This window comes from Castor canadensis, chromosome 7, assembly GCF_047511655.1.
Source record: "Castor canadensis chromosome 7, mCasCan1.hap1v2, whole genome shotgun sequence".
NCBI lineage: Eukaryota > Metazoa > Chordata > Mammalia > Rodentia > Castoridae > Castor > Castor canadensis.
In genome coordinates this window covers 156,057,549-156,075,509 of record NC_133392.1, presented here as the reverse complement: position 1 = coordinate 156,075,509, position 17,961 = coordinate 156,057,549, and the positions used below count along the sequence as shown (strand labels likewise).

Genomic DNA, 17,961 nt, shown 5'->3' with positions numbered 1-17,961 from the left:
ATTTTCATCCTCTAAGTTCCATATAGGGCTGGTTTTATTATCCACTGGATGTGAAGAAGAGACTTCTGTAATTGAGATAAGCTTTTTCCCATTCAGGAACTAACCAGGCCCAGCCCTGCTTAGAGTATTCGATCAACAGAGATGAGGCCCAGGGCTGAGGATGTAGCTCAGTGGTAGAACATTGTGTAGCATGCACTAGGCCTTGGGTTGGATCCTGAGTACTTTAAAAAAAAAAAAAAAAAAAACCCCATGTGTGTTTTTTTTTTTTTTTTTTTTTTAAGAAAGACTTTCTAACGGACAGATTTTGGGTTGGCTACTGCCCATGGTAAGGAGTCACTTACTCAGAGGTCACTTGGCAGCCTTAGCTGGGTGCTTTTGGTTGCAAGTAGCCGTTTGTGTCCCAGGTGCTGCAATACCTTCTGCTCTGTGTTCCTTTCCCAGAGCTGCTGAAACAAGGTGCCCACAAACTTGTCTTAAAACAATGCAAATGGACTTTCTCACAGTCTGGGTGCTAGACGTCTGAAGTCAAAGTGTTGGGAGGGCCGGTTCCCTCCCAAGGTTCTAAGGAAGAATCCATCCTGCGTCCTGTAGTTTCTGGTGATTGTTGGTATTTTTGTGTGTGTGTGTGTGTGTGTTTCTGTCTTATTTCCTCAGACTATGACTGCATCTTAAGTGCCTTACATTTCCAGAGACCCCACTTCTAAATTGGAATATTATTTACTTGTAGGTTTGGTTTTATTTTCCCTTCCAATCTCCATCCTCTCCACTTTGAACACAAGGTCAGGGCAGAGACTTTGTCAGTGTTCTTCATTCCTATGTTCCCAGCACCATGCTTATTTAGCACATTTCTAGTAGGCACTCTGTAAATGCTGGTTGTTAGCTGACTAAAGAAATAAAAGAAGTATTTTTTGTTGGAAATATTAAAATAAGAATTGAGTTTAACTTAAAGAATGTTCGTTCACATTGTTCCTTTCACCATGACCAGCAGATCTGTTTTACCTGTTGTTCTGAACAGAATTTTATAAATCCCTGCCTATTTTTTTCTAAAATTAGTAAAAAGTTAGTACTAAATACTTCAGTGTACATGCTAACAGAAGTATATACTCCCATGGAGTCCCTGGTGCTCCACCTCCTCCCCCCCCCACAGTCATTTCTGTTCCGGAATTTTGTATTCATCATTCTCAGACCCTTCTTGATTTTTTTCACTGAACTGTTATTTCATCTTAAAATAGCAGCAGAGAGAAGGGCTCTTTAAAGAAACAATGAGTTATCTGGGAATAAACGGGATTATAACCCCAGATATATGTACCTTGATGAATCATAAGCATATTTAGGGATGCAAAGGAAGACAGGGTATCTAAAGGTAAAAACGAGGAAGGTTATTATGTAAGTCATTTTGGAACGATTATTATTGGCTACAAGAATCAATAACAGGGGTGGCTTCAGTGCGAGGTGAATAGGTGGTGAGTAGGCAGATGTTCTCATCAAAATACTTTGGGTAAGGTTGCGGTCGCGGTTTTCAGGAGTCCTTGTAGTGATTATTATCCCAGGCTCCACTGGAAGCTCCTCCTCCATGACCTCCAGCTTTACTTGGCTTGGTTTTGGCCTAAGTAACTGCATTTTGATTGCAGTTTTCACATTTGTATGACATTGCTTTTGTGTCTTTTAAAACTATATATATGGGTTACAGATAATTGTCCCTTTTTTTGTTTTGTTTTTTGACATTCCTAGGGTTTGAACTTAGGCTTCATGCCTGAGAGGTAGCACTCTACCACTTTGAGACACCGCCAGAACTTTTTGGTCTGGTTGTTTTTGGAGATGAGGTCTCACCTGATCTATTTCCTCCTATTTTAAGCTTCCCACCATTGCTGGGATGACCGGTGTGCCCAGCTTTTGGTTGAGGGTGGGGTCTTGTGAATTTTTTTCCTGGGCTGGCCTTGTACTGCGATCTTCCCCATCTCAGCCTTACTAGCTATAATCCTCGGAGGATTATAGGTATGAGCCACTGACACTTGAGAATTGCCACTTTTTTATAGTCATCATTGATTGTGTTACTTTTACATTTAAGACTTTTAGAGCTTAACTGCAGGTCAGACACAGGGCTAGATAGATCATGGAATGTAAAGATGAGTAATACTCAGTTTCCGTCCTTGAACAGCTTACAGTCCAGTATGGGAAAGAGTATTTCATTTCCTTTTTAAAATCTGTGTGGGCTGGATGTGTAGTTCACTGGTAGAGCATGTGCTTAGCATGCATTAAGCCTTTAGTTCAATATGCAGCACCAAAAATACAGTAAAATGAAATCTGCTCATTAAATTCCTGGAGGACAAACTACTTTTCTTGGTTTCTTTCCCCTCATTACATCATTTGAGATTGCCTCATTTCCAGGACTTGTTAAGGCTCTTCAATGACTTTGTTTTACAATCTCGCTTAGGATAATGCTTATCTTCACTCTGCTCCATTTGATGTTTACCTGTCATCCTTCTTGAATAGATCCAACTCACCTTTACCCTTCCTGGTTGTTGTGACCTCTGATGATGTGGTCACTTTTGTTCAGGATTACCCAGTGAGCTGTTTATCATTTTGTTTCATCTCCCTAGGATTATTTGATTTTGTGGAATAGTGCTTTTGTTGCTTTTATGCTCTCTAGGAATGGAGTTCTTAACTCTTGTCCTTCTACAATTCCTTCTGCAAATTGGTGAAACCTTTGGTAACATACACATGATTACAAAGTAGACCAGTATATTGAAATGCAGTTACCAAAATATTTTTAAGCTAGTTCTGGTAGCACTTACCTGTAATCCCAGTGCTGAAGAGGCTAAGGTGGACGGGCCAGCCTGGGATACCCAGTGAGACCCTGTTTCCTGTATGTGTGTGTGTGTGTGTATCGTATATATGTATACATATATGATATACGTGTGTGTATAGATATGTATGTGTATATGTATAAGTATATGTTCATGTTTGCATATATACATATATACATACATATACTTAAAGTTTTTAGGGTTGGAGGTGTGGCTCAAGCTGTGGAGTGCCTGCCTAGTAAGCACAAAGCCCTGTGTTCAAACCGCAGAACCACCAAAATGTTAAAAATTGAATTTAAAAATTTTTTTGATGGTACTAGGGATTATATCAGAACCTCATGCTTGATAGGCAGGTGCTCTACCACTTGAGCCATGCTCTCAGCCCTTTTCTGCTTTAGTTATTTTTGATATAGGGTCTTACTTTATGCCTGGGCCAGCTGGCCCATGATCCTCCTATTTACACTTTTTCCCATAGCCAGTATGACAGTCGCGTCATGCCCAGTTTTTATTGGTTGAGATAGGGTCTCTTGAACTTTTTGCCTGGGCTGGTCTCAAACTTCAATTCTCTTGATCTCCACCTTCTGAATAACCGGGATTACTGGCATGCGCCACCATGCCTGGCTTAAATTTAAACATTTTAAAGATTGTTGTGTATTTCAAGTGTAAAGAACTATAAATTTATAGTTATTTATATGCTTCTTTGTTAATGCTTTAAAGAAAAAACCTAGCAGCTAACCATATAGCTATTATAATTTCAGCACCCTAAGTCTTGTTTCCGTCTGTGGGTCCCCATAAAGACCTGCTCTAGGAGCAGAATGAACAGGGCCTGTTTGGAACTACTAAGAAACCAAATGATATGCTTGGCTTCTGGGCTGACTCTGGGGTCTGCATCAAAAGCACAATCTATTGCCTGTCTGATTGCTAGTCTTTAATATGCATAGTGATCATTTAACTTAAAATTCCTCATTGTTACATTTGGTCAGATGGTCTTCAGTCTGCTTCCATTTATGCACTCAAATCCTTGTCAAATGGCTTCTATTTGTGGGCACTGTGTCAGGAACTAGGGGCACTAGGATGGGTAGGTCTCAGAGAGGTCTCTTAAGGGTGTCACAAGGAGATAGGCCAGGTACCTGTGTGCTGTGCCTGATAGAGCACAGCCGTGGACAGTAACTTCCTCAGACTCATTCATGGCTATGAACTGTTGGTTTTCTTTTTTTGGGAGTATTATCAATTAGACATTCATCTGATTGAAGATTCTGTCATGATGAGAATGTAAATTGATACGGCTGTTATGGAAAACTAATTTTTGTGGAGGTTCCTCAGAAACTAAAAAACAGAATTACCATGTGATTCAGCAAACCCATTTCTGAGTATATACAGCCAAAGTAGTTGAAATTGTTAAGATGAAGAGATACCTGTCCTCCACGTGTTCATTACAGCATCATTTATAATAGCTAAAATGTGGAAATAGCTGGGCCCATCCTCAGGTGAGGGAATAAAGAAAACGTGTTGTATGTACGTGTTGTATTAAGCCTTAAAAAGAAGGAAAGAGCCAGGCTTATGTTTGTAATCCTAGCTGCAGGATTAGAGTCTGAGATTGGAAGGATCACAGTTTGAGGCCGGCCCCAGCAAATAGTTCATGAGACCCCATCTCCAGAATCATCAGAGCAAAATGGACTGGAGGTATAGCTCAGCAGTTGAACACCTGCTTTGCAAAGATGAAGTTCTGAGTTAAAAAAAATTTTTTTTGGCTATAGTGAGTTTTGAACTCAGGGCCTCACACTTGCTAGGCAGCCCTGTCCCCCAGCCCTTAAATTATTTTTTCTTTAAGTTATCCTGTGTGTTAGGTTCTGATCTTGCTCATGTTGGTTATAGATTTGTGTGAGAAAGCAATCACTCAACCCCCAAACATGCCAGATGGTGGTAATTATCGTGGAGATAAGTAGAGCAGTAAGCTGGAGTAAGCACTGTGGGGAGAGGACACACTCTGTTTTAAAAGAGAGTCAGCCATAGGCCTCACAAAGAAAATGACATTTTTATCAGGAGCCTGAATGATGTGAGGGAGCAAACCAAGTGGACATCTGTGGGGCAGTCTTTCCAGATGGCAGAAAACCAGTTACATAGCCCTAGGGCAACAATGGGCTTGGTGCTGATTGGTGCAAGGGGTAGAGGAGTAGTCATTTTTATTTTCCTCCTCCAGTTTTGAGTCTCAGTGAACATTGTTATCACCTGGTATATTTGTAGAAATTTCAACTAAACCAAAGTCATTCTTTTATAGTAAGTTGTCTTTGGCTAAGAATGCTGTTGGGACTGAAAACAAAATTATAATGTTTTGTTCTGTTGTCTGCTATTTTAAAGTCTTTTTCCCCCCCTTGGTCTACAGTGTGGGAGAGGGAGAAGTTTTTGAGTGTGGTGAAGAAGCTGGGTAGGGGCTGGGCATGTAGCTCAGTGGTAGAGCATGTGATTAGCATGCTGGAGCACTGGGTTCCATTCCAGAAAAAAATAAAATAAAATGACATAAACAAGCAAATTTTAAAAATAATGGAAAAAAAATAAAGAAAAAGCCAAAGCTGGCTAGAGGCAGAGGCTCGGGTGAAACCTCCAAGGCTGGAGGGCTATAATGGTACCCTTAAAAAGCTACTGGGCTCTGGAGGCTCCTACTCTTAGTTGAAATCCTTTGCTTTTAGCATGTAGATTTTAGTTCCCTGATTCTAACAGGTGTGTCCTAGGCAGCCTGGTTACTCTAGTGAGTCCTCATTAGAATTGCCTTTTGGCTTCCTGAAGAGTGTCTTTATTAGTGCCAGACTCAGTTGTAAAGCATTATTCCTAGGTCATACTAATGACTTTGTGAATCTGGAAAAGGCACTGATGTCTTGTTAGTGAGAAGCTTGTAATGTTGGGATTCAGCTTCCTGTTTTTGATCTAGAGGACAGTCTCTCTCTGTCCTCTTCCTGGAACCTCTGCTATGTTCACAGCCTTTCTAGCTGCCCATATCCGACTCCAGCTGCCTCCTAGCACTCTGCCCACTGCACAGGGGGCCATGCACTGTGTCACAGTCCCTTCGTCATGCTTTGAAGTATAACCAAGGCACAGGCTATGCCTCCAGCAATCAGAGTGGTTTCTTTAAAATCTGTTCCCCAGTTCCTTAATGGAACTTATGGTATAGAAGAGGCAAGATCTGTCACTCACCTGCTCACAAGCCTGCCTTGTCTCCCTGATTCCAACTGTAATCCAGGCGGAGGACTTTTAGGTCCTCTGTAATTAGGCTCTAACGTCTTCAAGTAACTTGATTGTTCAGAGCAAGGTCTCTATAACTATACCAGTCATTGTACTCACACCAACAGACCTATAATTGCTAGGTATTATGATACAAAAATTAATCTTAGTTTTCTGTGCATTTATCTTGTTTTCCTAACTAGACCAAAAGTTCTGGGGGAAGGGGAACCATCTTTTATTTCTCTTTTATCTGTTGAGCTTTATAGTATCCAGGAGGATTACTGTGTTAATTTGAGAATAACTGAGAACTTTTCTTGACATCTTTTCCCAGTCTCCCAATTGTAGTAAAGGAAGTAAATTTAAGAAAAAATTAGGTTTGGGTCTGAATGCACAAGAGTTTGTCACCTTTAATCCCTGGAGTTGGATGTTGATAACTTTTAAGTCTTAGAGTTGAGCTCCAACCAGCCTCCAGCAATGAGTCTCTCAGGTCTGGCAGGATTCCTCTCACGGAGTAGACTGTTGAGAGGCAATTCCCTGTTTCCTTTAGCTAAGCAACAGTCCCTGCTCCTTTCTGCCTTTCCCTTTGACATGGAATTTTGTCATCCTAAAGAAAGAAAGAATGAATGGTTGACTCTTGTTAAATCAGGTGCTTTTAAGTTCCTGGAGCTCCCCGAATCTGGTAGGTGAAAGAGATAGTGCAACATTGAACTGAAAGAAGGAAAGCCTTTGTGAAGTGGCACAGTGTCAGGCATTTGTTTGGCTCAGCTTCTTTTGTTTTAGGAGAATGCATAGTATAGTATTTAGTTTGCTTACTGCAAACACAGCATGGTTTTAAAAAAATAACTGATTATGCAGATTTTAACTTTAGTAGAAGTGGAAGGGACTGGAAATTTTTTTGTGGGGGAGGTTGGGACTGAGGTTTTGGACTTAGGGCTTCACGCTTTAAAGCAGGCACTCTACCACTTGAGCCACACCTCCATTCCATTTTGTTCTGATTATTTTGAAGATGGGGTCTCTCGAACTATTTGTCTGACTTGAGCCACAATTCTACTGATTTCAGCCTCCCAAGTAGCTGGGATTATTGGCGTGAACCAGCAGCTTCCTACAGGGCTGGAGATTTTTGTACATCATTGTACACATAGAGAAACTGAGGCACTAAGAACTTAAATGACTTCAGTTATGGAGTTCACTTACAGCATCTACATGTGCTAAAATCAAAAATTGAGAAAGTGCCCTCAGAGCCCTTCTGCAGTCAGTATTAATAATAACTACTAGGTGCAGAGATAGGGAGTGAGGTAATTGTTCCATCAGGGAATTCAGTTCAGTTAAATGTGCACATCCTTTTTCCATTGAAGGAGGTAGACTATAATTCACATTTGTTTGTTCTTTGTAAAAATTTTTAAACAAATTTAAGTATAGTGGATTAACAGGAATTATACTTTGTGTGATTATTTGAACCGACAGGTTGGGGGACAACGTCGCTGAAGCTGGGGATGGGTTAAAGTGGTAGAGCACCTGCCTAGCAAGCTCAGGGGTCTGAGTTCAACCCCCAGTACCACCAAAATTATACCATGTGTATAATTCTTTGCATGATTTTCCCTTTTGACACTAAGGAAAGGAACATTGCCTTATATATAGGAAGGTTGAAGCAGTTTTCTAATTTGAGTTGTTGGCTTCCCTGTCCTAATATTTATTTATTTATTTATTTATTTATTTATTTATTTATGGCTGTACTGGAGTTTGAACTCAACCTCATGCTTGCTAGGCAGGCGTTCTAGCACTTCACCCATTCTGCCAGCCCAGTTTTTTTGTGGAGCATTTTCAAGATAGAGTCTTGTGAATTATTTACCCAGGCTGGCTTTGAACCTCGATCCTCCTGATCTTTGCCTCCTGAGTAGCTAGGATTACAAGCCTGAGCCACCAGCTCCTGGTTATTTTCCTAAATTTTAAAATTTATTTAGTCCTAATATTTTAGGTACTATTGTTTTCTTCGCAGGTTTGAAATTTTGTTTTTATTCATAAGAACAAAATATTTTAGCCAGGAAATTAGCTAAGAAAAATACATGTCAGCCTGCTCTATGAAATAAAATATGTTCATTATAAATACTGTTCTAGGGTGAGTCTTGGTATTGGCCAAATAAAGCAAAAAAGTATATATTTTGTATTTTTTATGAAACTCTTTAACTTGGTTAATTGTCCAAAATCTATGTAAAAGAAACTAGGATTTTGGTTATAGAATGAATGATTCCTTTTGCAATACCAATTTTTTATGTTTAAAAAAATTTTTTTTGATACGACTGGGATTTGAAATCAGGACTTCATGTTTCAAAGCAGGTACTCTTCCACTTGAACCACACTGACCAGTCCATTTTGCTGTGGTTATTTTGGAGATGGGGGTCTCTTGAACTGTTTGTCCTAACTGACCTCAAACCTCAGTCCTCCTGATCTCACCCTCCCAAGTAGCTAGGATTATAGGAGTGAGTCACAATCACTGTGTAGCTTTGCTTTATTTATTTTTTTTGTGCTGGGGACTGAACTGGAGCATTGGTTTAAATAGCTCATTGAAGGTAGATAGGGTGGCACCCATCTGTAATCCCATTACTCTGGAGGCTGAGGGAGGAGGATCACTAGTTTGAGGTTTGAGGCCAGCCTAGGCTACAAAGCAATGACCCTTCTCAAAAAAAAAAAAAAAACTCAGCTGGGCTGCTGTGCCTCATGTCCCATAATCCTAGCTACTTTGGAGACAGATTGGAGATCAGGAGAATCATGGTTTAGGCCAGCCTGGGGGAAGTAGTTTGGGAGACTCCATCTCCAAAATAACCACAGCAAAATGGACTGGAGTTGTGGCTTAAATGGTAGTAGAGTATGTGTTTTGCAAGTGTAAAGCCCTGAGTTCAAACCCCAGTCCTACACGCAAACACAAAAAGCTCATGGAGAGACAGCCTAGTAGTCTGGAGTAGAAGGACTAGCATTAGGATTATATTAAAAATCCCAGGACCTCTGTTTTAATCTTTGATCTGTTTCAAACTTGCCAAAGGTCTTAAGGGAAAGGAGGTTTTAAACATAGATACTCTTATCTCTAAATGAGGCTTGGATCTTTTAAGGTCACCTAATCTCCCTTCTCTTATACCTTTTTTGGGGTTTAAAGGTCTCTTTTTGGCAATCCTTTGCCTCTTTTTGTATTAAAATTTAGCAGTCTTCTGTGGGGGGGGGAGGGGCACTGGAACAGGTCCAACTTTAGTAGGTTAAAAATAGGCATTTGGTCTCGGTTGTTCATGAAAGGGAATATCAAATGCTACAATATAGGAGGAAATAAAATCCTTCTTGGTTACTTTACAGCTCTGGTGTTCCCACAGAGAATGCATAATTTACCCTCAACACGCTCTTAGCAGCAACAGAAGTTTAGGAACTGTCAGCTTGACTATTATAATTCATGTTTTATTAAGCAGACTTGGCTTTCTTCATTCTTTATCACATGTCTTTATTACATGTCATCTCATTTTTTGAAAACTTACTTTTAAGCTGATATGTGAGAGTTTTACTTTTCTTCTAAAAGAGATCTTTAATGCTTTAATATCTGGCTTTATAAAGGCGAAGGGGAAAAATCTTATTCTTTGAAGCTTGGTGTCCTGTCCATGATTTCTTCAGTGAGGAATGGGGATGGGAGCAGGTGATGACACCAAGAGTGTATGTGGTTTCCAAAGACAGTGATATTTTGTACTGTTGCTTTGATGTGTTTTAGTCATGATAATTTAATTCATATTCTGAACAAAGTGAAAGAGACTATCGGGTTTTTAGTTTTAGGAAATGAGTAGAGTCCCATGGTATTAAGAAATTAAGGAGCAGTAAATGATAAATTGTGGCACATTTTCTTAGAATGAAGTCAGGGTTAAAATTGTGGGTGAATGTTCTTCTACTCCATTTCATTTTCTTTCTCTCCCCTTGTTTTTTTGGTAAAACAATAGTCATGAAGTACTTTTTTAAATTCTGTGAAAAATGTGCTTTTAAAGCCTTTGGTGAGAAAGGTGCTCAACAAGCATTCTGTCCCTCTACTACTGAAGACACTTAACACTGTACTGTAAGCTCTATGAGGACAGCAGCAGTGTCAGTTTTTAATTTTAATCAAGATGTTCAATCAATAATTTACATTTTTCAACATCTCCTAATGAAGATTTCAAAATACAGTAAAGTTGAAAGCTTTTTGAAATGAGCACATACCATACTGTCTAGATCCTGTGATTTACATTTTATTACACTTGCTTTCTTGCACATCTACTTATTAATGTACATTATTATTGGCTCGTTCAAGAATTTTTCCTGGACTATCATGATGATGAAAGGTGATGAGTCAGTTTTAGGCATCAGAAGTAGCTGTTACCTCATATGGTAGATATTGATATTCCTAATATTCCTCTCAGAGTATTAAATGCAGATTGCGTATGCTCAAAAGTTGCCATTACAGTTGGCTTTCACTTTGGTTCACATAGGCCTCAATCCCTTGTCTCCTGTCTTCTCTGTTTAGGAGTCGCCCATCGGAGCCAGAGCAGTGAAGGAGTTAGTTCTCTCAGCAGCTCACCTTCCAACAGCCTCGAGACGCAATCTCAGTCCCTCTCACGTTCCCAGAGCATGGATATCGATGGTGTCTCTTGTGAGAAAAGGTAATGTGAAACCATTTCTCTAATATGCTTTCTTATTTATGGAAAGCTAAGGATCCACTCATTTTAGTCTCTATCTAGTAGCCTAAAATGCCAGTCCAGAGATCCCTACCTGTCCTTACCATATTAGAGCCAAAATTTCATAAATTGAAAGGTCCTTATTTCATTTGGAAATGTTCTTTATATTTGTTGGTGTTAAATGTGTTTTATGAAATAAGGTGTGAGTGGTTTATAAAAATGACCTCAGGACTAAATGCCTGACATGAAAAAAACAAAGATGAGTAAAGAAAATAATGAATTTTTGGTTTATGTGATCAGATCACAATAATAGCAGTGTATAAAATAACAGTGGGAGAGAAGAGTAAAGGGAGTCATATAGATCTAAAATACTGAACAAGCAAAACCAGGTAAGCCAGAAAGAGTGCTGATACAGCAAGCAACCTCGGGTTCTTATATTACTTGGGAAAATGGTAAAGATAGTGACTAATTTTAGAGTTTGGCTTACTTTTAGACTTTAAAATACTTGCTAAAATTTTAAGAGTTACCATTAAAAGAATAGAAGTACAATACAGTAGTCCTCCATGTCCACAGTGGATACATTCCATGACCCCTAGTGGATGTCTAAACCATGAACAGTACTGAAATCTGCATATGCTGGTTTTACTATATTGCCTGCTTCATTGCCACATAGTACCAGTTTATCTTTCCTGTTTTATTCCTCCAGTGCCTCTATAGTGTCACTACATTTGGGTTTCAGGGCCACTATTAAGTTCAGGTAAGAGTCACTTGAACACAGATATGGCAGTACCTTGCCCATCAATCTGATAATCAAGCTACTAAGTGACTAATTGGCAGGTAGTATATACTGTATAGATAGGGCGCAACTTAAAACTTGTGAACTGTTGATTTCTGGAACTTTCCATTCAATGTTTTTGGACCACAGTTGACTGAAACTGGGGAAAACCAATGAATAAGAGGTGACTACTATGCATCTTCCAAACTAGTAAAGGGAAAATACAGAGCAAGCAGGGGCAAGGGTGGAGGGAAGGGAAAAAAGATGTAAAGTTTAAAAAGTGACAAATAGCACAAACTGAGATAGTTAAAAGAATCAAAATGTGGGGCTGGCAGAGTGGCTTAAGTTGGGTGGCAGAATACCTGCCTAGCAACTGTGAGGTCCTGAGTTCAAACCCCAGTACCACCAAAACCAAACCAAAACAAAATATGTCACCAGTCATAGTAAATCACACTTAAAAGCCATAAATTGGATTAAAAACAAAATACAATCCCATGTTACATTTGTTTACAGAAGGTACACTGGACACATAGGAAGGTTTAAAGTAGAAGATAAAGAAATACCACAAAGAAGAAAATCAGAATAACAATGCCAACGAATCAGATGTTACGGCAAAAAGAATTACTAGAAATAAGCATTATGTGATGATGAATATGCGTTTTACCAGTAGGACATAATATTTCAAATCTTTATAGACTTAGTAATGTGACATCAACATGTGACAAGCAAATACTGATGAAACTGAAAGAAGAAACTGACATGCTCATAATCATGATGGAAGGTTTAAACATGCTTTCAGCCGTTGATAGATCAGGAGAATAACTGTCAGTAAGCATACAGACAAACGAAGTAACAGCCAACAAGGTTGATGTAATGGAAAGATACAGAACTCTGCACCCTACAGTTTGAGGATATGCGTTCCTTACTAATAATCATCACTCAAAAATTTTCAGAAGTCAGACCCCTATCAATCATGTTTTCTGAATCACACATTAGGGTAGAGAATTAATACAGAACTTTTTTTTTTTGTAGTACTGGGGTTTGAACTCAGGGCCTTGTGCTTGTTCGGAAGGTGCTCTACTATTTAAGTTACTCCCTTAGCCCTTTTTGCATTAGCTATTTTTAGAATAAGGTCTCAAGTTTATGCCCAGGTGGGCCTGGCCTGTTATCCTCCTATTTATGCTTCCAGCGCAGCTAGAATGAGAGGTGCACATGCCTAGCTTTTATTGGTGAGATGGGGGTCTTCAGAACTTTTTGCCCAGGCTGGCCTTGAACTATAATCCTCCAGATCTCCCCCTCCCGGGTAGCCAGGATTATAGACCTGAGCCACTACACTCAGCCCTGTAGAACTTTTAAAAACCTTCACACATTTGAAATTTTTAAGTGCCTGTCAAGAATAAATCATGGAACTTTAAAAGCATCCAGAACTGAAGCTGAGCATGGTGGTTCAGTCCTGAACTCCCAGCACTTGGGAGGCAGAGGCAAGAGAACGGAAAATCTGAGGCCCATCTGAGCTACGTAATGAGAGCTTGTCTCAGAAAAAACAGAGTATCTAGAATTGAACAATAATAAAGACTACATCCAAAATTTGTATATAGCAGCTAATTCTTAGAGGAAAGTAGGAAGTTCGAAATATGTTAAGTAAGTGAAGGGAAAAGAGAAAAGTAGTGATTATTGAGTAAATTCCTTTTCAAGAATACTCATCTCTAGATGTGTGCATGCTAATAACCTCCTTCTGCCTTTTCCCCATAGGCCATTTCTCCATGCGCTCATTTAAAATGAGTTTCATATCATTTAAAAGTAACATTTCCTAGACTTGGGCTGTAGCTCAGTGGTGCATAACTGGAATGCTGAAGGCTCTGGTTTCAATCTCCAGCACATAAAAAAATGTCTAGAGAATGTCAGGTTTTTGTTTTGTTTTTTAAGTAAGCCCAAGGAGATGAGAATTTGGGAGAAAGTTAATTCTCACTTAAAATAGAAAGCACCTGCACTTTTTTTTTTTTTGTTTTTAAACTTCCTTGGTGGTACTGGGAGTTGAACTCAGGGCCTCGAGCTTGCTAGGCATGTGCTGCTACCTCTTGAGCCACTCCCCCAGTCTTTTTGCCTTTAGTTTATTTTTCAGGTTAGGTCTTGCTGCCTTTGCCCAGGCCAGCCTCAGACTACCATTCTCCTACTTCAGCTGCCTTGAGTAGCTGGCATTACAGGTGTGCACTACCACACCTAACCCCTGAGCCTGCACTCTTTAATTGTCTTTTTCTGACTCATTTGCTTTCATTTTTCCATAGTGTGTATCATTTAACATACTATATGCTTTGCTTATTGAGTGCTTACAGTTTATCTTTCTCCTAATCAGGATGTAAGCTCAGTGAGGTAGGAATTTTCTTTTTTTTTTTTTTTTGGTGGTACTGGGGTTTGAATTCAAAGCTTCGTGCTTGTAGACAGGCACTCTACCACTTGAGACACGACTCCACCCCTTTTTGCTGTATTTTTGAGCTAGGGTCTCACTTCATGCCTGTGCTAGCCTGGACCATAATCCTTCTATTTGCTACTCCACCCACCCCGGGTACCCCCCCCCACCATCCCATTGCTGGGATAGCAGGCACATGACCCCATACACAGCTTTTTATTGGTTGAGAATGGGGTCTTATAAACACTTTGCCAAGGCTGTCCTTGAACTGCAGTCCTCCCAGTGGACAGTTTTGAGCCATGGACTGGGTAGAATTTTTAAATCTCTTTTATTCAGCAGTATCCCAGGCACTGAGAACAATGCCTACATAGAATAGCACTCAGTAATATTTGTTATTGAAGAAGATAATTCTATGAAAAATATGCAAGGTACATATAAATTTGAAATGTTGGATCTAAATCAGATTTCTAGAAAAACACAATTCTCCCCCAAATTGAATGAAGAACAGAGAACCAAATAATGAAAACAAAAAAAACCCAAAAACCAAAAACCATATACACACACATAGGCACTCACACGCACGCAAACTGAATCCGGCCAAGAACCAATGGCTCACGCCTGTAATCCTGGCTACTCAGGAGACAGAGATCAGGAGAATCATGATTCAAAGGCAGCCCCAGGCAAATAGTTCAGGAGAGCCTATCTTGAAAATATCCAACACAAAGAAGGGTGTCTGAATGGCTCAAGTGGTAAGAGTGTCTACCTAGCAAGTGTGAGGCCCCAAGTTCAATCCCCAGTAACTCCAAAAAAAAAAACCCTGAATCTGAATCACTATTTTAAGATTGCTTTTGGAAAGTTTTTCTAATGTTTTGTAGGTAGTTCTACCATTCCAATTTTATATAACTTTTTCCAAATAATTAAAAATAATAGAGAACATTTTAACTCAATTATGAGGCTAATGTGACCTTAATATTAAACCCAAACAAGGGTAATATAGAGGAAGAAAATTAATTGCATGGTAATCATATCCATATTTGCAGAAATGCATGATTGGAAGAATCACAGGGGCTTTTGAGGAACACTGGTAATGTTCTGTTTCCTGATCTGTGTGGGATTACATTAATATATTTATGTTGTGAAAGTTCATTCAGCCAGTGCATACCCATGCATGTTTCTGTATATATATATCAATTACAATTTACTTTAAAAGTAATATAATCTAACATAAATCCATGGTCAACTTGAGTTTACCTGAGGATTACACGAGTATGTCAACATTGAAAAATCTATAAACATCAGCTACCATATTACATATTGAAAAGAAAAATCCATGTATTGGTAGCTGTAAAAATTTGGTCAAATTTACATTGATTCATGATTTAAAAAAAGAAAAAAAAAACCTTAGCATTTTTGAAGAACAGAAAGGAATATCCTTAAAGTGACAGTGGGGCTGAGGGCGGAGGTTGTTCAGTGGTAGAGCACATGCATAAAGCCCTGGGTTCAAGTCCCAGCACTGCAAATGATAAAAGAAACAGTGTAGCAGAGTCATAGTTCACCAGCTGTTCCACAAGTTGGAGTTTCCTTTGCTGTTAGAAAGGGGCCAAGTGGCTAGTTCTGTCCACTAGAATGAATAGAAGTGACATGTCACTTTTAGGTGAAGACAGTTGAGCCATGTTCCTCCTCCATCCCTTTCTTCTCTTGCTCCAGTGACCTGGGAGGCTGTGTATTGCAGATGGCATAAATTAAAGATGGAGTAAGGATGCTTCATTCTCATCAGACTTTGCGTAAGCAAGAAATAACCCTTATAGTGTTAAGCCTCTAAGATTCCAGAGTGTGTGTGTTACAACAGCTTAGACTATCTTATTCTGACTACCTTAAAGGACATCTGCCAAAAAGCCACATTCCTACCTTTCACATTCAGGTAGAATCACTCTGTAGAATCAGGAATTTGAACAAGGCTGGCCACTATTTGAACAAGGCTGTTTTTTCTTCTATTCAGTGTGTGCATACTGCCCAGCACAGTATCACAAGTGAGGTTTGGATTAGAAGAAAAAAAATACTACCATTTGGATTATTGATTATCTACATAGTAAACCTTATATATTCTTAAAACGTGTTGCTTACCAAAACTGTGTGTTTAAAGACAGTTACAGTATTATATGCCAACAACAAACAATATGAAAACTTTTGTTTTTTAAAAAATATTAAAATATAATATTAGCTATATGGTACCGAAGAATAAATTTAACCAAAGACGTATGAGTCCTTTATGGAGAAAATTCTTAAGATTACTGAAAGTCTCTGAAGAAGGTGTAAATGCTTGGCGGGAGAACACTGTGATACCATTTCTCCCCCAGTTAATCTCCATAGTCAGTGAAATCCTAATCAGAACCTGCACAGGGTTACTAATCAAGCTGATTCCTAAGACTGCGCAGAGGAAAGAACTAGGGACAGCCAAGGCACTTTTGAAGTAGAACGAAGTGCTGTTGACCCAGTGACATCAAGACCCATTGTGAGTCAGTGAGAAAGTGGTGTTGGCCATGGACAGACTGCCTTAGGTAACAGACATGAGTATCCAGAAGCATTTCCACATATTTATGAAATGGGACATATGATTTTGGAGATTTCCTATCACAATGAAAAATGGCCTTTCCATAAGTGGTACTGGACACTTATTTATTTAATGTGGGAGAAAAATAGTATGTACTTAACCAGCTTTTGTAATCAGGCTCTGATTGCATTATGTCTCATTTAAAGATAACATGTCTAGAGAGTCTGCTCTACTGGATGTTTTGTTTTTCTGCTTTTTAAAAGTGAGCCCAAGGAAATGACACCTTGAGAATAATGTTTCTAACATAGGAGAGACAGATGCTTATATCCCATTACATGAAGGGCTGTTAAAAATTTATAAGGAATAAAAGATTAACTTTTATGTTTTGCCTTCCTGACCAATTTTGACTGATAATTTAAAACTTTGCCTTAATCAGCAGCTATGACATTGGGAGTTTTATCAAAGGTGAAAGACTTATTTGTCTTTTATACTTAAAGCATGTCCCAGGTGGATGTGGATTCAGGAATTGAAAATATGGAGGTTGATGAAAGTGACCGAAGAGAAAAAAGGAGCCTCAGTGACAAGGTTGGTAAGAGACCCAGCCCCTTGCTTCAGTCTCTAGTGCAGGCATCACAAACACACACTATCATGTAATGCCTGTTCAGTTGGCCTACTCCATCAGCAGAGGTATATGCGTGGATTTTTTTCTTTTTAAAGAATAGTAGGCAGAGTTGTTTGCCTTTTGTCTTTCTATCCTCCCCCCATCCCATCCTTTTGAGATAGAGTCTTGCTGTGTACCCTAGGCTGGCTTTGAACTCTATCATTATGCCTTACTCTCCCAAGCTGAGAGGTTGGGAGGTTACAGGTCTGGGCCACCATATCTGGCCTCATTTTTTGGGTGTAATGGAAATATAACTCAGTCCTTTCATCTGGTAAAACTCCTCAGTTATCCTTGGTCCTTCACCCACCCCTATCCCCCAAAAGGTGCAGGGGTTTGAACTGAGGTCCTTGCACTTGGTAAGCAGGTGCTGTACCACTTGAGCCACATACCCTCCTAGCCCTTTTTTCATTATTTTTCAGATAGATTCTACTTTCCCCTCTCCAGCCTCAGATATGATCCTCCTACCTGTCTCCCACCTAGCTGGGATAACAGGTATATACCACCATACCTGGTTTGTCGGTTGAGCTAGGGGTCTCTCTTACTTTTTCCCTGAGTCAGCCTTGAAACTGCAATCTTCCAGTTTGCCTGCCTCCCAAGTAGTTAGGATTATAGGCATAATCCTAGCTACACCTGATCAGGAACATGTTTTTATCAGTAAATTTAGTTTGTAATAGAAACTAATTTAAAGCTAATTAGAATTTTTGTCTGTGGGCCTTTTGTTAAACAGATAGATGATCACATTTTTTACTGTATTCTGAGGGAACTGAAGCAAGAATGTATAAAATCCAATAGCAAGTAAAAACTTTTTTATTGTCTGAGCTGAGTTCCTATATTTAGAATTCTTTTGTTTTGGCTTTTGGTGTCATGGTGT

General features: G+C 39.3%; 1 protein-coding gene across 2 annotated transcripts in view; it reads left to right on the top strand.

The window, feature by feature from the left end:
- The window catches only part of Ube4b (ubiquitination factor E4B), a 122,620-nt gene that overhangs the window by 40,142 nt on the left and 64,517 nt on the right, over window positions 1-17,961 (top strand). For both annotated transcript variants that reach the window (XM_074081391.1, XM_074081390.1), the window contains exons 3-4: window positions 10,546-10,681; window positions 16,927-17,014. In XM_074081391.1, coding sequence (XP_073937492.1) covers window positions 10,546-10,681; window positions 16,927-17,014 — 224 coding nt within the window. The remainder of the gene's footprint in view (window positions 1-10,545; window positions 10,682-16,926; window positions 17,015-17,961) is intronic.